The sequence below is a fragment of the Rhynchophorus ferrugineus genome, unplaced genomic scaffold (assembly GCF_030347505.1).
Source record: "Rhynchophorus ferrugineus isolate W39M unplaced genomic scaffold, kcgeb_rfMv2 rfM1, whole genome shotgun sequence".
NCBI classification, from domain to species: domain Eukaryota; kingdom Metazoa; phylum Arthropoda; class Insecta; order Coleoptera; family Curculionidae; genus Rhynchophorus; species Rhynchophorus ferrugineus.
This window is the reverse complement of record NW_027472580.1, coordinates 48,279,580-48,303,716: the sequence shown is the minus strand read 5'-3', so window position 1 is coordinate 48,303,716 and position 24,137 is coordinate 48,279,580. Positions and strand designations below refer to the sequence as shown.

Below are 24,137 nucleotides of genomic sequence, written 5' to 3'. Positions count from 1 at the left end.
TCCCGCAAAAACCATTAAGGTTTCATATGATACGAGGGGGAATATCCTTGTGGATTTCGACGTCCCCGGGGATACCTTTACAGTCGGGTAGACGTGTTGAAATAGAAGTAACATCAGTCTAATCAGAAACCAATCGTTTCCCAACAGTTTCAGACGGTTTTGTGGTGTAATTGTTTTTTTCCTCGACGGCCACCAGAGAACGTTGCGTTCAGTTTACACCAAGAATAGAAAAGAGGATAGAAATGAACAGATTTGTCGAGAAAAAACCTCCAGACTACTGGATGTGGCATTATTCACCTTCTGGTGTTTTTAGAAGAAAAAAAGTGATAAACATAATTTACATATTTTTTTTGATGCAGGCCAGCACTTAATAAAAAGTCAATTTATGAGCCAATTTTTATGTTATTTCCATTGAACCAAACAGTCAACAGGGGATATTATTTAACAGCTTGCGTAAAGATGATATATCTTTAGAAAACTAGAATTATGGCTGATAACTCTTGCTTTTTTTGGGTGAGGCCTACAATATGTTCTCTTCAATACAACAACCTATAATCTTCTATATATGTAAAAATGAACGGCTAGACCTATGGCTAATTTTGGTTTTGAAATATTTTTAGAAGTCGAGTGAAGGTTTATATGATGAGAAAATATGGAATAATTGTTAAAACAACAGTCTTTCATATGAAAAGTGTCACTGTCACTACCATTAATAGTTGGTAAATTATTCGAAAATGTATTTTGTGACTAAAAGTGTTGAATACTGATTAAAACTACTGGCCGCTATCATTAAAATATGACAAGAATACATAATGTATAATGAACAGTGCAGATCATTTCTCGGTGATGATCGTTTAATACCTTACCGCAGGCATTTTTTTTATACATCATGGATTCGATAACATGAAAATCAAGTAAAGAGTAACGACATATGTGTCATATCTAACACAATATAATTATGTGCTAATGGTAAAAGCGGTCGAGTAGACGTTTATTAAGAATTGTGTTGAATTATGTAGTGACTATTTATGGTAAAGAATACTTCGCCAATGTATTTCACATTTGTTATTATTCTTGCGTCTTTATATGTAAAGGCGCTTTTATTATTTACTAGCTGACCCGGTAGATTTCGTACTGCTTCAATCGATACATAAAAGAACTAATAATCCATAATTAATAAAAATAAATGCTCGGTATTAATGTATTCTTATTATTATTTTCGATTAATTACACATGATGTTTTATACTTAAAAAACAGAGTTTTCCTGTAATACTGGCTATTTATAAGGTTTCAATTAGATATTTACAGACACACACACGGTTATGATACAGTTTGTTAATCAATTTAAAGCTTTCTGATAAACTATATTTTTTGTTTTGTTTTGTGGTGCGTAAATAAACAAAATTGACAGTTTGCCAACGCGCGAATACGCGACCTATAATTGTCCATGCGAGAAACAGGGAAACTTCAAGTTGATTCCGCAAACTGCCAACGACTGGCCTTGATATTTATTTATGGTTATCGCAAAGGCCAGGCGTACTAGAAAATGTAAACGTTTAAAATCGAATGGTAAATCCGTTGGAATCATCGGTATACTTGTGATCAAGACATCCTCTCCTTTGTATTTTCCCTTTATGATTGTTGCCTCAGTGACTTTACTCATCATATTTTTCACAGCCAGTCTTGTTCCATTGGACAATCAAGGTTGATAATACGCAGCATGATGACAACTGAACCCACTTTTAACTTCAAATTGTGAGGTGGTAATCCAGGCAATCCAGTGAATTTAATAACTCATAACGTTCATAACGGTGTCGACTAATTTGAAGGAAACCAACTGTCCCGAAAGAAAATTCTGAATGGCCGCATTGAGCTCCTCGACAATCTCGAATTCTCGACTTTTTTCCTCCAGACCATTTTCTAAATGGACTGCCAAATGGACTACTGTAGGATGTCTTTCATGGATCGCAAATGAAAAGATATGCCAAATTGCTTCGTTGCTACTTACATACGACCCATCTGGTACTGTAATATTTCGTCATTTGCATTCGTTACAGCGAAGACGGGCATATCGCTACCTTTGTTAACATATTTACATATGTACTTTATCGACTTCACAGAGTTACAATATTCCACATTGATGTGAGTCTCTTGGGTATCGCTTGGAACATTTGCCGTAAACCATACAGAGTGAATTTTAGTTGAAAACTCCATATGTATCATTTGTTTGGTAACTACTGCATGCAATTTTGGATCAACTGTGGGAAAGTGGGCATGAAATTGTCCTGTATAATATGTGTAGCGCCAAATTGTAATTGTAATTAATCAACGTGAGAAAAGTTCTTGCACGCTTAGCAGTAAAGTGTCACTATCACAAAAAAATCAACAAAAATAGAGCACATTTTTTGAAATATCACTATCACAAAGGATCACCGAAGTTAAGAAAGTTCTCGCGCACGTATATATAACATACACATAACACAGATAATACTGCCTGCTGTTAAGTTTTGCATTTAAGTATGTAATTAGTGTATGTATGTATTAGTGGTTTAATAAATTTCTTAAACATTTTTGTCAGCAGGTTTGTTCTATTACACTTATCAAAATAAAAGTACGTTCCTTTAGATAATAGAAAAATTAGGGTGGATATATTTCAAGATCAGAGAGAGTAAAAATGAAAGGAAATTGAGTCGAAACTTTAACACCTGCGATAAATAAAATATATACTGACTAAATAGTTTGAATTGATTAATAATTAGGTTTGAGTGAACCTTTAAGCATTGCATTGCCTCAAAACTGAGAAAATAGACACAACGAATATAGATACAATGTTCCTCTTGCGTAGAGTGAGTTCAAGTACTTGCAGATATTTTTGAACGGGGGAAATATTTATTTTCGGAGCATTGCACTATGTTTTAAGTATTCTCGTGGTCAGATTGTTTTCTCCTCGGCATCGTAAATTGTAATTAATCAAAGTGACAAAAGTTCTCTGGCACTTAGCAGTAAAGTAAATTGTAATTAATCAAAGTTAGAAAAGCTCTCGAGCACCTAGCAGTAAACTGTCACTATCACAAAAAATCAACAAAAAAAGGGCACATATTTTGACACTATCACTATCACAAAGGATCACCGCAGTTAAGAAAGTTCTCGCGCACGTATATTGTCGGATTTAATCCTCGACATCAAAGAAAAAACAAAATTGTTGTTTTTATTTAATTTCGAGCATTACCATATTTATTCACCTTTTAAACCATCCCTGGACTTCCACAAATAATTCCACAAAGATCAGAATTATCCAAATCGGTTCAGCCATTCTCGAGTTTTGGCGAGACTAACGAACAACGATTCATTTTTATATATCTAGATGGATATATCTATAAAGTGGCCATCGACAATATTTTTTCTTCTATGGTTCAAAGTAGTTCGGATGTCCTCCACATAATTAGATATAACGGTTGACATATAAGGTGAGGTAAAAGTCCCGCTATCATTTTGATTGCGTGCCATCTTGGTTATGTGACGTTTAGCTCAGTTACGCTTTAATCCTTGTTTTGTGTAAGGCAATTTCCGCTGAGTGGCAATAATGGAATTATTATTTTCAACAAATATTGTCACTGTTTCTGCTCGTTCTTGTGGCATTATTTATAATAAAATTTGGACGTCTACACAACACAATGGTTATAGCGAAACTGATCTAAACGTCACATAACCAAGATGGCGCGTAATTAAAAAGGTAGCTGGAATTTTGCCCCACTTTTTGTATGTATAAAAAAGTTAGGTTAAGAGTGTATTAAGAAATATCGTAAAATTAACAACTACCTTGTATATGAAAAATAAGTCATCTAGCGTAATATGTATAATTAAAGTTAAGTGAATAATTTCTATAAACAATTAACATTGTGCAAGGAGCCGAATATGATCTGCAGCTAAACAGAGACATAAAATGATAATATTCTTTTTGGTACTTCAAAATTGCGTTCGGAAATTAAGTGAATAGGCTTAGAATGCAACGAATTCGTGCACATTAAACACAACAGCGAGTACGACATAGTAAAACGGTTTGTGATCCAGAAACGAACAGCATTCCCCTACGATCTTTAAACAGATTATGATGCGAATAAATTAGTTATAATTGGGGATATAATAATAGTTTGTCCATACTGTAAAAGCCATTAAATTATAGCCATTATAGCAGTGAATTTATTAGGTTATGTTGTGCCGGTGGAAAAGTAAAATTATTACAATTGATTTCACCACCAGATCCATTACGCTCATTAGTTTATGTGATTGGAAATGATTCTTTGCACTCCTTAGCCATCGTTAAAATATACAATATTATAGTTATTTCCAAATGACATCGTTTGGCGCAACACATACTGTAAACTTTAATTCCATGCTCACTTTCATGGTGTTATAGTATACATATTGTTCATAACTTTCATAACGTAATAATACTATATTCATACTGATAATTTATATCAGTAATAAGTTAAACAATATTAAATAATTGCGGATATAAGGGCAAATTTCTTACTTATTATGATTATGAGATCTGTTACTACCACCAGATGCATGTCATCAATTTCTATTTTATCAACATTTATTTTATGGGCAATTCGAATACGGAAATTGATAGGCATTGTACTCATCAGATCGAACAGAGAAATGAAGTGTTGTCCAAGAACAATGAAGATTTCTTTATTAGAATATCAAATCATGAAACATCTTTAGAAAGTTGTCGTTTATTATTTTCCAATTGTCGGTTTTTGTTTCGACGATTTAAAAATGACGATTTTGAAGTTTGTGATAAAGAACGGCATGGCCAACCAAACAAGTTAGAAAACACTGAATTATGTAGAATTAATGAAACATTAAAACTAGAATGCTTTTCATATAAACAAAAATATATTATATATAAAAAGATTAAGAAAACACTTTGTTTTGTTATTATTTGTTTTATTAAGCTACTCAATATAATATTTACAAACTGCCAACATATAATAAATGATCAAGAATTTTTTATTATTACTATTATTATTATTATACAACATTAATCCAATATTTTTTATATCACAAATAGATTCATAAAACATTCATACATCTCTTTGTCCCTAGTATCCACCTATGTTACATTTTGCCAATTCACCCGAGATATTATTTATTATTAATAATGCTTACGAAAAAATAGTCTCTTAAAGATCTCTTGAGGAACCGTTAAAGAAAATTGTACGTGTATGTACACTATCAAAAATTTCCAATAAACTCATTTTAAATTGATAAATAACTAGATAAGAGTGTTAAATAAAGTTATTTTTATTTATATACGATTTCATAAAAGTAGAAGCTAACTTAAAATGAGTATTCAGAAAGTTTTATATAAATTAACATTCTAAATTATTATAAAATTAAAAGTGAGTAATTGATTACAAAATTAGAAAGAATATACCAAAATATTTAGAGTATGGTTTAATGTAAGTTTAAAAGACTGCTACACCAGCCTTTTCAAGCTTTTTGAGAGAATACTGCTGTTAAGTTTTGCGTTTAAGTATGTAATTAGTGTATGTATGTATTAGTGGTTTAATAAATTTCTCAAACATTTTTGTCAGCAGGTTTGTTCTATTATACTTATCAAAATAAAAGTACGCTGCTTTAGATGATAGAAGAATTAGGGCGGATATATTTCGAGATGAGAGAGAGTAAAAATGAAAGGAAATTGAGTCGAAACTTTAACATCTGCGATAAAGAAAGGATTGACTAAATAGTTTGAATTGATTAATAATTAGGTTTGAGTAAACCTTTAAGCATTGCAATGCCTCAGAACTGAGAAAATAGACACAACGAATATAGATACAATGTTGCTCTTGCGTAGAGTGAGTTCAAGTATTTGCAGATATTTTTGAAAGGGGGGAAATATTTATTTTCGGAGAATTGCACTATGTTTTAAGTATTCTTGTGGTTCGAGGTTACGTCAGTCTGGTTCTGAGTGTCTAGTATGGTAAGCATTGGTGTCGTGTAGTAGTAGTTTGTTGATTTAACTAAATTTATTAATAAATTTATATTTACTGAGTTTATTATTTTCAAAAAACCTTAGGTGCCCGAGACTACATTACATTTATCAGTAATTAAGAAAGTATTGATACAAATATGTTATAGTAATTCTTTCTAACTTTGCACAAATTCTTCTAGACTTATCAAATATTAAAATTTTAATAAATTTCCTAAAATGCCTTAGTTTTAGTATAAATTCGATAGTTAGCGTAACTTCACCTAAATATGTCATTTTTACAATGCCCAATGATGTAAAGAAAAGCTTCAATTAATCTTGCGAAAAATAATAAGTAACAAAAGAAACATATATTCATTTACATATACACATGGCCTTAAAACTAAGTTTGACAGTAATATATACCAATTGAGAATAATAACAACAAAACGAAAATAAAATCTCAGGGACTTCAAAGACACTTATACAGAGATAAAACAACAAAATTTTAAATTTCAAACTTACGTTAAGTACAAGTTTTTATATGGTAAATTTTAATCAAAGCTCCTCTATAATATTTAGTTATTTTTAGTTAAAAGTGAATTGTCAAAACGTAAAACAATAATAAATATATATATATCTGCATCAACCAAACGATAGAGCATTAGAAAAAGCCTCCTTCAGTATAAATTAGATAGTCATTAAGAAATATAAAAATTTGAATTCTTCATCTTCATTTAATATATGTACAAATAATTTTTTTTCTTATTCATCGTCTTCTTCAGTTCTGTGCTTAGATTTCAATAACTAGTATTTACGTATATTTTCTTTTGTGATTTTTTTAGGAGTGAAATAAGGTGATAACAGAAGTGTTTCTCGATTTTTTACAATGATACTTTTTTGGGAGTTCGAGAAAAATATGTTTTGTCCATATTCGTAATATATATGTTTATTAATAGTTCTAGCATTATATATACATATATATCTATGGCTTGTCAATAAAATAAAATATTTTGAATAAGACAGTTTCCATTATTTGTATTAGAGAAAAAAATTAGTGAAGAATTTTTCTCAACTCCCTTACATATCCAAAATCAATGGACCCATTTAAAACACATATTTTACGAGATATTACAGCGGTACAATAACATGTATTTTTATTTTTGACGGTAAAACATTCAAGTGGATTTGGTTAGTTTTTCGTTTTCTTTTATATAAATCTACCCTAGAAAAATGGGGAAGATGGCTTGGCCGATCTCCTGGGGTATTTTCGTTAGTTTCCTTCAATTGTCCTAAGTTAGTGTATACCTGAAACAAAGGAAATACTGTTAATGGAAGCACTTAAGAAAAATAATTTGTAACACTGCAGCTAATTATTTATTTTGATAGATTAGATATATAACAATATATAATGTAGAGTACTTTTCATTTTTCATAGCAATACTTTTATGGCATAAATATAGATTCCTATATTATAAGAGTTTGATCCTCTATGTTTATTGAATGTAAGGGTATATAATAGTATGGTTTAAAAATATGTCACTATTGTTATGATAATTTAGAATCAAAAGAATGCTGTTAAAATTTAATCTTATCCTACTCATATTTTTGTTTGTGAGTTATTGTGGTAATAGTGACGCTACTTTTGTTATTTTCAAAACAATAGATCAAAAACAATTTAACGTGTTTTAATTTTTAACATTTACACAGCTTCTTGACGGGAAAACTACAGTTTAAGCAAAGCAAAGTGTAACAAGGACTCCGCTCCATCAAAACCAACAATAAAACGTTGGTTTGCTGACTCTAAACGCGATTATGGAGATACTGAAGATGCAGAACGCAGTGGACGTCCAAGTGAACTTTAGAAAACATAAAAAATCCATAAAATCGTTTTGATTGATTGAAAAATGAAGTTGCGCGAGTTTGCTAACACGGTAAATATATCAAAATAACGTTTTGGTTTTATATTGTACGAACATTTGACTATGAGAATGCTCTGTTCAAAGTGAGTACCGCGTTTGCTCACTATTGACCAAAAATAAGAACATGTTGATGGTTTTGAGCAGTGTTTGGCCATGTTTAAACGTAATAAACTGGAATTTTTGAGTCAATATGAGACAGTGGATGAAACATGGTGACTGAACTGAATGGATATCAATTGGTGACAGGCCTATTTTGAGGCAATGGATAAATAGTTCTACAAACTTGTTCTTTCGGGTTACGTTGATGAATTAAGGGAATTTTGAACAAAAAAAAAACGCTTTTTCTTTGTTATGCCCGGAACTTTTCGCAAACAGATATAAAAAAAGAATTTTTTATAGTTATGGTACTTCCTTAACTTTCGTATTAGTTTAATGCAGCAATAATTTGAGTTTACTGCTTCACCAGAACAACATTCCTCTTGAACACCACTCCTTCCAATTCCTCGGAGTTCCAGTTTTGATTTAGAATCACGGCGGTAAATCTAAGTCTCATTGAAAGCTATTAAATAATGCAATACATATTTGAAATATTACGTGCTTGCAGGTATATTGATAAGCGATATCTACTGGTAAAAATTAAGTATTAATACATACAAGTGTTAAGGAGTTTAACCTAACTATTATATTCGATGGTTTTGACAATTCTCTATACAAACTGACAACTTTCCCTTTAGTATTATTGAGCTATTCAGTATATATCGAGGCTAAACATGGACAGCTCAAAATGAAATGTCCGAATTTCATTAGTTTTATTTTTTATGTCTGTCCCATTTAACGATTTTGGTTTCAATGATGTAAAAGTAGTAAAAGTAGTTATGTTTCGAAAACCTTAAACATCTAGATTTCACTGCTTGTCAGACAAATTAGAAGAACTTTCTATGGCGTATTGTGACCGAATATCAAAAGTGAATCAATTACGATAATCCTAAGCCCAAAATATTATTGATTCGTTTCGGAAAATTTATTTAAAGTCATCCTCTTATATGAAGATGCTTGGTCACATGTTGCAAGAGTTGTAAAGTTGTATTGTAGCTACATCGTAACAGGAATTTTTGGCAAACCCAGCTAGGTCTGGTTGGCACACGTTTTCAAAATGCTGTAGAAGTGCGACAATGGATCCATGATGGGATCGCTCTCAAACCAAACATCGTTCTTTCATTCAATACCATAACAGGTTAATTAAAAAGTCCACGGCCTGACCCATAGATGGCGATACTAGAAATAAATCCATATATTTTTTAGTTAGCCTAACCCTCAAAAGATGCGTGTTTAAATTTGACAGGTGTCGGATCATTAGTTTCTGAATTATAGCATTTTGAGTAAAGCAAATTTTGTTAATGTGAAAAAAATTGATAAAAAGGAATTTTGCGTGTTGATAAAATATTGCTTTTTGAAGGGAAAAATACAGTCTAAGCAAAAACTTGGCTTGATGCCGAGTTTCCGGTTACTGCCCAAGGAAAATCGATCATCAATGAATGGTATGCTAGGTTTACACGTGGTGAAATGAGCACAGAAGACGGGGAACGCAGTGGACACCCAAAAGAGGTTGTTACTGACGAAAACATTTTAAAACTCCACAAAATGATTTTGAATGACCGTAAAGTGAAATTGAATGAAATAGCAGACACTCTAAAGATACCAACTGCACGTGTACATCATATCATTCACGAATATTTGGGCATGAGAAAGCTTTATGCAAAGTGGGTCCCGCGCGAGCTCACTTTTGACCAAAAACAATGATGAGTTGATGATTCGGAACAGTGTTTGAGGATGATCAAGCGTAATAAACCAGAATTTTTGCGTCGATATGTGATAATGGATGAAACATCGCTCCATCATCCAAAGTCCAATCGACAGTCATCCGAGTGGACAGCACACGATGAACCCGCTCCAAAGCGCGGGAAAACAGTCGGCTGACAAGGTTATGGCGTCTATATTTTGGGATACGTATGGAACAATTTTCACTGACTACCTTGAAAAAGGAAGGACCATCAACAGCGACTGTTACATTACGTTATTGGACCGTTTGAAGGATGAAATCGTCGAAAAACGGCCGCATTTGAAGAAAAAGAAGGTGCTGCTTCACCAAGACAATGCACCGTGTCAGAAGTCAATGAAAACGATGGCAAAAATCCATGAATTGGGCTTCGAATTGCTTTCTTATTCACCGTATTCTCCAGATCTGGCTCCTAGCGACTATTTCCTGTTCTCATATCTCAAAGAATGCTCGCTGGGAAGAAATTTTCGTCAAATGAAAAAGTGATCGCAGAAGCTGAGGCCTATTTTGAAGCAAACGACAAATCGTACTACAAAATGGTGCCGAAAAATTGGAGGGTCGCAGTGTATCGCCCTTGAAGGGGATTATGTTGATTAAAAAAAATGCCAAAATATAGGTTTTATTATGGTAGGCCGGGTACTTTTCAATTGACCTGTTATTTATTGCCATATTGCGAGAAAGATGGGAAAAAGTTGTAAAACGATGGAAAATATTTATTAAATATAATCAATATATATGTTTTCTCAACAATTGCCTTGTGAAATATCTGAAAAAATTATCAAAATAAAGGCATGACCTTAATAATGTAATATTTTAAATGAAATGCACTATTTTTATTTTTAAAGTTTCATTTAGTGTAAATAAATAATGGATTGATGGATCAAGGCGAAATGGTTATGTTCTTATGGCAGATATAATGTTAAAATTGCGTCGACTTTTACTTATTATTTTTATTTTCGGAATTTCTTGAGTAAGTTTTACTTCGTCAACATATTTAAGCTATTTTAAATGTTTAACGTTTTAGGTACTTAATAACAGACACGTAAACTTTGTATGAAATACTACATATACATTTTAATAATATAAAAAATGCGTATAAGAATAAGGCCTACATCTTTACTTGTACCTAAGCTCGTGTGCGTTTCCATGGTAATTCGTTTTTGTCAGCGATATAGGTAAACAATTTCCATTGTAGTTAGGGCGCAATTGTTGTGTAGCTCGTACGGCGTCTGAGCAAAAGCCATATTTAATTTAAATTAGCCGGTCGGTAGGCAAAATAAGCTGTCGAGACGCCTTCCAGGGACGGTGTTCATTTTGTCGTTCACCTCGTGAACCGCGGGATGGAAACAAAAGCGTCGACAAAGTTTCGCTCTAAATTGTAACGACGACAGTGGCGGTTAATTAGCTACATAATAATGTGCCGTGTTTATTTTAACCGACAGAAATGGCACGCCATCGGATACGGCCGTAATACTTCGCGTTATCGAATCGGGTGACTGTTTGTTGCGCCACGTGTATTTCGCTACGTCGTGCCGCTGTTAATGAAGCCGTCGCGACCCAAGAAGACGGCGCCAATTTGTAAATTTGCCAATTAGGACTCTTCAATTAATGAACATTTCACTCAGTCTTATAATAGATAGTATTAATTTTACTTGTTTCATTGCGATGAACTTAAAATATCACCAATGAATTGTTTTGTATTTTATGTATAATATAAAATAATTTTCGTCACCTTGTTTATGTTATTATGTTAACATATTGATTATTTCAGGGGATACGGTAGGATAGGGGTTGTAGGGTTATTTTTAAACCCAGAGTGTAAAATTATATATAGTAAAACAATATACAATAATCAAACATCTTAAATAAATAAAAACAGAGATAAAAATAAATGATATAAGAACTGCTTACTTAATAAATGGAAACTAAATAAAGCAAATATGCGTGTGAGATCTTGATGTCGAGGTGGTCGGGTGATAATTCTGAGAATGTAATGAAAACGGCATTAACAGTTAAAATACTGGCAGCCAAATGTACGGGTAATTAATTATGTTGGCGGATCATAATACTGCTAAGTAATAGTATTGATAAATAAATGTATCGACAAATACTGATAATGGATGGTATTGATAATCCCAATAATAGACAGTGACAATGATAGGCAATGATGGAGTAACCAAGATGGTTAACAACAATCTTAATCTATAGTAGTCAATAACATTGGAACACGGGGTGGGGATGCCGTCTCTCTACTTACTTTTCAATATAGCTGTGGATGCAATAACGCGAAATGTCTTTAAGAGGTTGCTACAATCGATCTAATGTTCGCCAATGACTGGTGTATTATGAATATGATGCAGAAGTTGAGTAGTTGATATAGTTCACATTGCATAGTCATATGGTTCGAGAATTAATAAAATATTTCACAATTGTATACATTTCATCGATTCAGTTAGAACAAGTGTTGGAGGTCAAGCACATGGGATAATTAATACACAAGACAGTGACATCTATAGCTGAAAAAATAAGGCGAATTGTCCAAGATGCTTTTTGCGTCTCTAGATCGAGTGGAATTGGGGAAATATTACAATCAGGACTAAAATCCGGCTTTTTTCAATACTTAGCTTGCTATTATTACAAAAACGTATGTGGCGGAATCGATCTTTTGAACCAAACCATGGACCGAGATAATGCAAAGCGATAAAGAACAGGAAATACAACATTTCCTGCCGCAAGAACAGTTGCGGTAGATCGTCAACAGTGCCGAGATGTGTGAAGAATATCGGAATAAATTAGAATATTAGAATATTATACAAGTACTGCACCACTAACAGCAATATATTGGCTGAAAAGCAGAATTCTCCCCGACCTGTTAAGATTACTTGTCATGTGAATAAAAATTCCTTCATTATATATTCAGTAGATAATATCTGACCTAACCTTTGACCATGTCGGAATAAGGTAAAGCGTAAATTCGCAGGAAACCCGGTAAATAATTGATGACGGAGCCGGTTATCGAATCCGGAGTAACGATTTAGAAACCATAAACCTGCTAGTCGAGTCGCCCTTAAAATATTTAAAGCTGTCCATAATTTAGGCCTAGTTTAGTGGAACAAATTCGGTCCTCAATGTGGCTGCGTGAACCGACTTTCAAGCCACGTTCGATATGTCTGCGGTTCGTGTCGCAATAAAAATGTGACCGCAAAGATTTACTACTGGAATTGGACGACTCTTCCGTTTCATAATATAAAATAAGACTGCAAAGAAAGGAAATATTAAATATATGTGTAGATATAAATTCTTTATGTGTCGCTGTGTGACTATTTATGTGTTGTATGTTTTTATTCTATGATATCGTCTGAGCACACTGTGCTTCGTATTCTAGCTTTATTTTATTTATGATTGTTATTTAATATACTTAGTGAATAATATACTATTCTAGAATATATTTTTTCGCCTAGCTATTTTTGTTATTGATTTTTTATTTTGGGTTGTTTGTAATTTCGTTATTATTTATAACATAGTGAAATTTGGAATATTTCAAATTGTGTTGGGCATGTTGTATTGAGATATTGATTCTAAAATTAGTTATAAATTAAACTTATGAAATATAAAAGAATCAAACAAAAAAACATGAACTGTTTGTGCTATAAATGTATATTTCATTAATTTATTTTGAAATTGCTTTTCTTGCAAACGGTTTGAAGTAAAAAATATTATATGTCGTTATATTCAGTCATATATTAACTGTTAGCAAATTCAGTACATTGGAAACACAATTGAAATACTTTTTATATCCAGTGCACCCGAATGAATTTGTGTAACAATTAAATGTGCGTGACGTTAGTGAAGTGCGAAGGTTAAAGCCATAAAGTTAGAAAAATGTTTTTATTGGAACTGTAAAAATAATTAAGATGATATGGTTTATAATAGGTCAATTAAAAAGTCTCTGGCCTAACACATAGATGGCGCTACAAGAATTAAATCCATATATTTTTTAGTTAGCCCTAACCGTTAAAGATACCTATCCATAAATTTAACAGCTGTCGGATCATGAGTTAGTGGATTATAGCATTTTGAGTGAAGCAACTTTTGTTATTGTGAAAAAATGGATAAAAAGGAATTTCGCTTGTCGATAAAATATTGTTTTTGGAAGGGAAAAATTACAGGCTTGATGCCGAGTTTCCGAGCACTACCCCAGGAAAATCAACCATCAAGGATTGGTATGCTAAGTCTAGACGTGGTGAAAGGAGCACCGAACGCAGTGGACGCCCAAAAAGAGGTTGTTACCGACGAAAACATTTAAAAAATCAACAAAATGATTTTGAATGACCGTAAATTGAAACAGAATGATATTAACTGAACGTGTACATCATATCATTCCCGAATATTTGGCTATGAGAACGCTCTGTGCAAAGCGGGTGCCGCGCGAGCTCACATTTGACCAAAAACAATGACGAGTTGATGACTTGGAGCAGTATTTGAAGATGGTCAAGCGTAATAAACCCGAGTTCTTGCGTCGATATGTGACAATGGATGAAACATGGCTCCATCATTTTACTCCGAAGTCCAATCGACAGTCATCCGAGTGGACTGCACACGATGAACCCGATCACAACGTGGGAAAATGCAACAGTCGGCTGACAAGGTTATGGTATCTGAATTTGGGATGCGCATGGAATAATTTTCGTTGATTACCTTGAACAAGGAACGACCATTAACAGCGACTATTACGTAAGGTTATTGGACTGTTTGAAGAGCGAAATCGCTGAAAAACGGCCGCCTTTGAAGAAAAAGAAAATGTTGCTTCACCAAGATAATGCACCGTGTGTAAAATCCATGAATTGGGCTTCGAATTGCTTCCTCTTTCACCGTATTCGCTAGATATGGCCCCCAGCGACTATTTCCTGTTCTCAGATCTCAAGAGAATGCTCGCTGGGAAGATATTTTCGTCGAATGAAGGGGTGATCGACGAAACTGAGGCCTATTTTGAAGCAAACGACAAATCGTACTACAAAAATGGTTTCGAAAAGTTGGAGGGTCGATATAATCAGTGTATCACTTTTGAAGGGAATTATGTTGAATAAAAAAACTAATTTTGTGTTACTATGGTAGGCCGGGGCCTTTTCAATTGATCTGTTATTATACGGAGATAATATAATTTCATGAAAATGCAAGTCGTAGGAGAATTGAAATATTGTAGTAATTGATTTGGTATTGAGATATTGAAAACTTAAGCTGTGGCAGAAGTGGTGCAATGATCCTAAAATTTTGCTAATTGATGATTGGAAGAATATGGTATGGTCCGATGAATCATCGTTTATATTGTTTCCTACAAAAGTCTGGGTTTAATCTTGGAGAACTCAAAAGAAGTCTACGATTCAGACTGCCTGCTTCCTACAGTCCAGCGCGTGTTTGATTCCGTTATGATTTGAGTGGCAATCACTCAATCGTGACAGGTAGTTGCTTAAATGTGATAACATGGTTAAGAGAATTTCAGTATCAGACCTCAGAAAATGTCATTTGTAAAGTTTGTTGAACGTCAGGTAATATTAGTTAAGACCGTAATATAATTCATTTTCACAAAGAACTTGAAAAATAAGAACTTACTCGACTGTTAATATATAAATATATTTGTTTTAATTAATTTTCAGGTATGATTCGAAATAATTTGATAACTTACCGATGAAATGTAGACAGCTGAGTATTGAGACCGCAAGTATTAACCAGTGGTTGATTGAAGCTACACTGCCAGTGCCTAGAACAAAATGAAAAATATTATAAGCAGTCAATATTTTATTTACATAATATGTTGGAAAACTAACAGTGCTTCAAAAAGTCGTTAAAATGCTTGCAGTAATATATCTATTGTCAAAGAAAATATTTAAAAAGAAAACAATAAAATGGCTGTTATTGCAAAAAATGTTTTAATAATACCTCGATAGCAGCACTTTGAATACAATGAGTTCAAGTTTGTAGTGTGTTAAAACACTAAACAATCATACTTATGTTATTTAATACCTGACTGAGAATTTGTGGTTTAATTAATTAATCATTGTTCACAAATTATTTTTAATATTGTTGTTCAATAGACATAACATTAATCAGCGAAGAAAATGAAACACCTGTAGAGCGAAACGAATTTCGTATTAAGCAAGCACTTGAGGCAAGGGACTGCAGACGCCAAAAACTGGACCAAATAAATTATGATTTTAACCCGTTAGAAAATCCTTGATTGTGACAATAAGCAAATATCGAAACCTACGTCGTCCTTGGTAGCTCTAGGAAACTGGGAATTTACATCCGTACGTTTTTTATCGAGATAAGAAAATCCTCATAGGATAGGTTGTTCCATACCTATAGCCTCCTGAAGGTTAATAGCTTGATCATGATTTTACCGCTATATTTCATTCATCTAGTCAGTTACTCGGAATGGTCGATTCTCACCATAATTACCGCATCGTAACTTTTCGTAAGTTAAACTGTTCATATGCAAAGATTCCCACAAAATATACCAGTTTTTATCTTTTATATATTTAATATGCAATAATATTGATAATGCAATATAATTACCGTAATTTTGTTGTTGATGAATTTTGTTTTAAAGTAAAATAATTATTTGCTGATTAATTGGCACAAGAAGAGAGGCAATATATTTAAATTTTTAATTCAACGTTTATCCCCTTCTATACGTATTACATAATACTTATTTATCGTCTACTTTCCCTTTTTCATCTTTACCAACTACTTATCGTTTTACAACTACTACTATAGCGTCTTTAATTGTTTGTCCACGTATGTGTTCTTCATAACTTAAAGCAAATTGTGGTTAAAGATAGGTTAATAAAATATGTCTAATATGATAGTGTCAATCAAACAATTTCCATGTCCTTTTTTTGTTGAGATAATATAATTAAAGATATATGATAATCAAGTGAAAAACTCATTGGATGTACCTTCCATTTTTCATTATTTTGAATACTTTCCAGTGGGAGTAAATTTTTGAAAATATTTTCTTGGGCGGCTTCTAGTTGAGCTGCAAACAGCAGAGCCGGTAATTTTGCATCTTTCAACTCTCCATGTCGCATAAGAAGCGGCAGGTCATTAAGATTAAAACAAAATATTTTTTAGTTTTTCGTGATTTCATTATTTATTTTTTGAAGTCTGTTCAATTTTTTTGTTAAATATATTTTATTTTTCTCTTTTTAGTGTTAGATATTTACTCAATGAATTACACAGTTATTAACTCAGTGAGTAGACCAAATAAAGATGCAGCCTGTATAAGGAAAAATAGGAATTAGGAAACAATGATTGAAAATAAGCAAACTTTCAGGCACCGGGGTACGTTACCTAGCCTAGGTGATTTAACAAATGTTCTAACCAAACTAGAACAATAAAAGGTTGTTGCCACCTTCGGAAGTAGAACCCGCGACCTCCGCGTATGAGCTGAACGCTCTAACCAATATATAATAGAAGCAGTTGCTTGATATATTTTTACGATTTATCATATGATACGGTTAGTGCTTAAAAAGCAAACTGAATGGGTGAATGTGATTTTCCGTCACATCAGTTCAGGAATAACATTATGCACAAATATCTAATTATATTAGATAAAAAAATATGTGAAAACTTTGTAAGTGGCTTTGAAATTTCAGGTTTTCCCTCGATTTCCCAAGATTCCGCTATCAGACCCTGACTTAGTTCCAATGAGATCACCTCGGAAGTGCACTAAAAAAATTAAAAATCGGTCCATAATTGACGGAGAAATCGGTGAACATAGATTAGAAATATATACAGCCGAACATAAAACCTCCTCCTTTTTTCGGACTATTTCTAAAACATTGTAACAATAATTACATGTTTCACAATAGACAATGTGGAATGTGCTTAAAATTGTAAATGTAACATACGTAAACTTGCCTCTTGATTTTCTAAAACCTTGTGTCTGATCCTTTAAATATACATAGAATGAATTATCTAGTAAAATTAAGTGATACAGTATAATACTAATATATTGTATCAATAATTATTTGTATAATACGGTTAATAGAGTTCTATAGTATTGTTATTTACATACATAATATAATTTTTTTACATACATAATATATAATTTTTTTATATTCAAATAAACATCGACTGAATTAACTATTCATCCATTTTGTTTCATATTAATATGATATGTTAAGTTAACTATTAGTCATAACGAAGAATATAAAAGAAATCTCATAAAAAATAAACGAAAACTTGCCGACCGTTTCCAATAAATTTCATTTCGAAACTTTCTTGGCATCAAACTTTCAACACTAATTGCTCGACTAGCTAAAGCCGATCGTTCTTCTATAAACTATCTTAAAAATTGTTCCCAAGTTTAGATATTTCCGAAAAAAATTACCTTTTGGCCTTTTTTAAAATTCCCTTTATGGCATTATAACTATCGATTTATGGCTTTATAAAGCATTATATGCGAGAGGGTTTGTTTTTAATTAAAAACTATTGAAACTATGGAGATAGTTGGGGAAAAAGTTCGGGCTTGTTATGGTTCTTGTTATAACTTTGTAGGTGCTTTTATTGAAGTAAAACTTATATCTACCTTATGGAGAATATTTTTCTTGTTTTAGCATGATCTACTTAAATAAAAATAAAAAATTTCATTTCTATAACATCTAAAGTTCTTGTAAAATTCTTACATTTTAATACAGACTTGTTCTGCTTAAATACTTACTATATTGATGTCACATGTTTCAATACGAAAACATACTTTTTAATTTTATTATCAACATTTTGGAGTTTTTGAAAGATAACGATCGACTCCATTGCATTTCTAAAACCCTTTATTATTTCTTTTCTGGATTTCACATTTTTATAACTTATTACTGAAGTAGCTGAAAAGGTTCTGTGAAAAAGGCAGTGTTCCTTGATTAGTGTTTTTTTTTTCATTTTATTTGTTATTTCATATATGTTATTTTTCTATTAAAAATGTCTTAGAGTCTTTTTAGACGGGATTTTTTCTCACTTGACTAACTATTCGTTCCATGTTCTAGAATTAGCAATGTAATTTGCTTTATCCCCACACATAAAGGAATAACCACTAAAAACACTGTCAGCTACACAGTATTATGAAACTAAACATATTAAAAAGGAGCCCTTGCTGTTTTATTTTAAGACTTCTTGGGAGAAAAAATTGTCAAAGACATTTCAGACAGCTCAACAGTTCATGTGTCAACTGATTCAAGAACAACGTAAAAGGAAGGAAAATGGCTATATCACAAATTGCTGGAAAATGTTATTTCGAACTATTTCAAAGGTTTCAAAGATAGTGGTTTAATTGCTTGGCAGGCAAAAAATAAGTTAGGTATTGTTACTGGCGATTAAAAGTGACTATAGTACGACAAACTTAAGCGCAAAAGTCATGGTTAGTTATTTAGTTATTTCAGGAAGTTATCGACAATGAATGATACTCGTGGTAATAAATAATCAAGAACGCTAGCTCAAGTTCGAAAGTCTATAAAAAAAAGTTGAACTGTTACGAAATTGTTAATTTTTTTCGTTTTGCGTGTCACTGCCAACAAATCGACACAATCCAAAGGATTTACGATCCCGACAAGGAATTTATTGGTATTTATTCTAATCAATACGTATTCACGACGGTGGATATTTACACATAGGATTGATACAAATTCAATTACGGCACTCGCTTTAGGAAATTGAAAAGCATCGTCGGCTCTTGTCGTATCTGGCGAGCGAGCACTGGCACTGGCTCCGCTCTACTCGTGCCATTAAACCGGTTGCGTCGTTTTGAATAACCCGCCACCATCTTCAACGAAGTTTAAGCATCATCTACGAGGCTAATAAAAATCTATGGACTTTGCTGCTTCACTTTCGTGTTGATTGAATAAATATTTTAGTGAAGCTATTTTGCCTTAGGGATGGTTTTTACGAATTTTTAGCCGAAGTAGTTTAAATTTGTTAACTAATAGTGTAGTTTGGTGCTATATGACGTTTTAGTGTAATTATTATATTGTATATTTTATATTATCTTATTGTGTATTAATAGACACATTTTCGAAGAGTTAAAATTGATAGGACAGTTTACAAGAACACTGGCTTTCTGAAAGTTTGCTCAAATCGCACTTTTCCCGAAATTATTTTTTGACACGGTTTTGAGATATCAATGAAAATCTATTTTGGTTTTAAATTTGCTATGAACTTTCTCTCTAAATCCGTCAAGACTACAAAGTAACTAAAAAACTAAATTTAAATTTCTATTATTTCAAAAAACTTGTAAATATAAAAATCAGATAAAGAAATGTTTTTTTTTTGTTTCAAAAAATTGTTTGTAAAAAAGAAGCAATCCTTTTTTGACCTCGGATTACTAGAAGGGTTGGAATCACACCATCCACATCGCATTTTTTTGATAATCCCTAATTTATCAGCATGTAGTTTCTCTGCGTTAATAATGTATAGACATATATACTTATTGCACCTGAAATCATTTAATTATCTACTTAATTCGATAAGGATTTGAATGTGGACCGCAGATACTGTATATGGTTTTGGAATAGACTAGAATCTTTGAATCTTAGAATGATTTGTTTTTAAAAACAAAAATAAATTAATTCTAAAACGAAACACCCATTGTTAAGTAGAGCTGATATTGAATACTATACTTGAATTGTTGTGCCCATGAAATGTTCCTAGGTATAAGATGACTCTGGATTAGACACCTCATCCCAAGACAAACATTTCCAGATATATTTACCCAGATATGTTGCTAGGATTTAACGTCCAGCCTATATCAGCCAGTCAGCTAAATTTACCCCCCCCCTAACGAAAAACACAACATTTAATTATTTCCCTTTATAATCTGATCTGTTTTTGATTAATTCTGCAGATTTATTTTAGACTTTTTTAAAAATTTGTTCACGTTAAGCTTTTTGAATACTTTTTTGTACCTAATATTATTATTTTTATATCATATTATTACGTAAAATTTTTCTATACTTCTCAGGTTAACCTCTTTTTTGTACTTTATTGTCTTCTTGCTTTATTATCATTATCGGTAATCTTAGCCTACCTATGTAGCAATTCCTCAAACCATCATTATAAATTGGTAACAAACTGCGAATTACGACTTATTTTGCTCCTCATTGATGTTTTAATTGACGAAATATAAAGTATTTGGACATTCTTGTAGAGTTGGTGTCATATCGTGTGTATCATAAATTCATCTCACTCCAGGGTTTTCCAATTAAATTATTTTTTATTTGATTATATATTGTCTATATATGCTATTATTAGCACCTGTTGAATATCGCGCGTCTGGGCATCATCACATATACGGTAATTATATTTGTTCATTAAAGGTAATTCGGTAAGTCATTAAGAAATATACATTTTTTATGAAAACTGATCTCCTAAGAAATACTCAGCATTACTGCTTAAATAATAACCTTCCAAATAACACAGCCGCTACAGGTTGGGAACACAAAAATGCTCCTGTTAGTATAACTAGAAATCGGTGGATATTTTGAACGAAAACGTCTTGGATACCATTTCTTCGACGTTCAATATTGGACGGATTGTCAGTAATAAAACTGTTCTTGAATCCCTTTTATTTGTATTTGTAACAGTTGAATCACTTTGCGCCTTGGTTGGTCATAACTGACTATTTCAGTTATATTTTCTTGAAAATTATTTAATTTTTTTTTTACTTCAGTTAGTTTTTTTACACTAATTACAATCAAGTCAAATAAGGCAAACTTTAGCTTAGGTCTTATCAAATGGTCTGCAACGCCCTCGCTAAGATCATATCATATTACATGGACGTATAGGCTAATTAATATATACCTCTAGGTCCTCAGGCAAAAATAGAAGCGTTGTATAACTACTTGAAAGCCCTAAATATTAATCCTGAATCTTAATCCGATGTGAAACTGGTGCTTCAAAAGTTCGGGAATACCTGAAATCCCAGTTCACTAAATTCCGTACGACCTCATCCTAACGTAAAAATGTCCAGATTTGTTGGCACGATTTAACCTTCACCCGATATTAGCAAGCAACCGTTCAGCTCAGTGCCCAGGAAAAAATAGATCTATAACATCTAGCAATAGACACAGCGACATCTGCACCGTTAATGTATTTACATCATCACAGCACATTCGCATACCGCTACACCTTTTAATTGTATCATTCAATAATTTCACTTTATAAACTATCCTAATCAATTTTTTGATAGCTAGACTATGTCTTTTCATACTTTTTACGGTTTTTGTTTAATCGTGTAGATTTATTTTTAGACATAACTTATTATTTTTTTAAATTTGTTCATCTATAGCTTTTTGGATACTTATTTTTAACAAATATTATGTAAAATTCTTACTAAATATATAGATTAGTATAGTTAGGTCCATATAAATTATATATTAGATAGGCCTAGGAATATTAAATATATTCCTGCAGTCAACAGAAGGCACACTGAACGAATAAATGGGAACTACTAGTAGCGAAAATATTGCAGTCTTGGCATGGTTGACGATATTCGTGAGTCTTTATTTCAGTGACATAGATGTGATTACCCTCGATATCTCAAGAATCTCTGAGGTAACCTTGTCATATTTCTCTCGTTTTATTCTTATTGTTAGTAATTTTCTTTACTGTTTTAATCCGGTTCGTATTTATCGAACCATAACACCAAATTTCTGTAAACAAGGATACACATCCACACCCCATCAGGAACGTAAGTAGTGATATGATGATCGCACGACTCCAACACGCCGATTCTTTTCAGATCGTTTAAATAATTGAAGTAAGTATAAAGTCAGTCATAATTTTGAATTCTTATCTATATTATTCCCGGAAAATAAAAAATATACATAATAATATAAAAAAATTCAGTTAAATTTGCGGAGAATATTTCAATTATTTCCTGGTTTTCTTCTCCATTATTTCTTATAACTGCCTTTTTACTTCGGAATAATACAATTTTATACACCGGAAATTTCCGCCGAGTTTTATATAATCGCTTTGTGCGTATCTTGCCTTACGCTTCCCTCCAATCAAAAGAAAATTTCCCCTCGTTTTATATATATACATAGTCGTTATTTCTAATTTCTTTACCTAATTACCGTGGAAAATAAAGGAAATTTTCTGTATTACTTTCCGTTCTTCAGATTATCTTATTCCCTTTTAAACATATTCGAAAAATTTTTAATAAAAGGAAACGTTCCGCGCCAGATTATCGAGGTAAGCCTCTTACATGAATTTTCCGGCGTAATTTCCATGCGAAGATGGGAAAACATGTTTCACCAATACGAGAAGGCTTGGATTTGAGTTCAATGGATTCTTTGAAAAATTTAAGAACAAGCACGAATAAAATAGGGGCAATAATAATAGGATATTCCCAGCGTTGGGGGAATATGATGGACGGGTAAATTATTGAACCGATTGTCGTTATAATTCAAATTTCTTAGCATCATTCGTATGTACTTTGCCAAAAATAAATAATACTGTTGGTAGTTAGTGGATTATTTGGATAAAAATTATCTTAAATTTCGTGCCTACATAAGTTAAGTACACATTTTTCTTCGTTTCTTCGTATATTATCGCATTAGATACTTCTAAAGCCCATGTAGTTTTTTTTGGATATTGGAAAGGTCTTTTGGACTGTTTAGTTTGAGGTCCTCTTGGTTGTTCTTTAGTATCTGTTTCGAAAGTTCATCCTCTTCTAAAGCCAACTTATACGGAGACCTTCAGAAAATATCTGATTTTATTCTTTTGCGGCAAGTACTTAAGAAAACTTCAGCTTGTGGTAATAGGGCTATACCTGGCAAGTATTGTACATGCTCTTTCTCTGAGAGTATTTAATATTTCTAAATATTGAAGGGTCCATAAAATATTCTAAACATAAAGGTGCGTCAATAGTTTACCCAGTTAAGTGAAACTACGCTTTAACAATGAAAATTCCGGAAAAGCAAGTTCAGCTTCGTCGAATTTAGCTATGCCATTTCTGAAAATGACAATATGAAGCACATGTTATTCTAAAATTGTTTGAAATTTATGGATACTATCTCGAGCTTGACCGACCTATTTCATCTTGAGATATCACTACGGACTAAGCATCGACGATAAAACAGTTTTGAACTATTTATATAGGTAGGGTTAGAAAGATCAAGGAAAGAGAATGATTATCTACGGTGAAGAAAATGTGCGAAAAGATTGTGATTAAAGTCCAGAAATGCTGTAAGAAACGCTTTTAAATCATCAATTAGACCAAGAATGTTAATGCCGAACTTTTAATGGGATTGGAAAGAAATTACAGATCTATAATAAAGCCGTCGGAGTCGACTAAGTCGGCACGACAGAAATGATCGGTAGGGAAATGTTATTTCAATGGCT

The 24,137-nt window shown here is 32.4% G+C and overlaps 1 protein-coding gene across 1 annotated transcript in view; it reads right to left on the bottom strand.

Annotated features, from left to right (window-relative positions):
- Window positions 1-4,936: 4,936 nt before the first annotated feature.
- The window catches only part of LOC143197942 (uncharacterized), a 794,565-nt gene continuing 775,364 nt past the window's right edge, over window positions 4,937-24,137 (bottom strand). The window contains exons 6-7 of the mRNA XM_076406795.1: window positions 15,427-15,501; window positions 4,937-7,292 (exon numbers count right to left, since the gene is read on the bottom strand). Of these exons, the coding sequence (XP_076262910.1) occupies window positions 7,282-7,292; window positions 15,427-15,501 (86 nt within the window). The 3' untranslated portion in view covers window positions 4,937-7,281. The remainder of the gene's footprint in view (window positions 7,293-15,426; window positions 15,502-24,137) is intronic.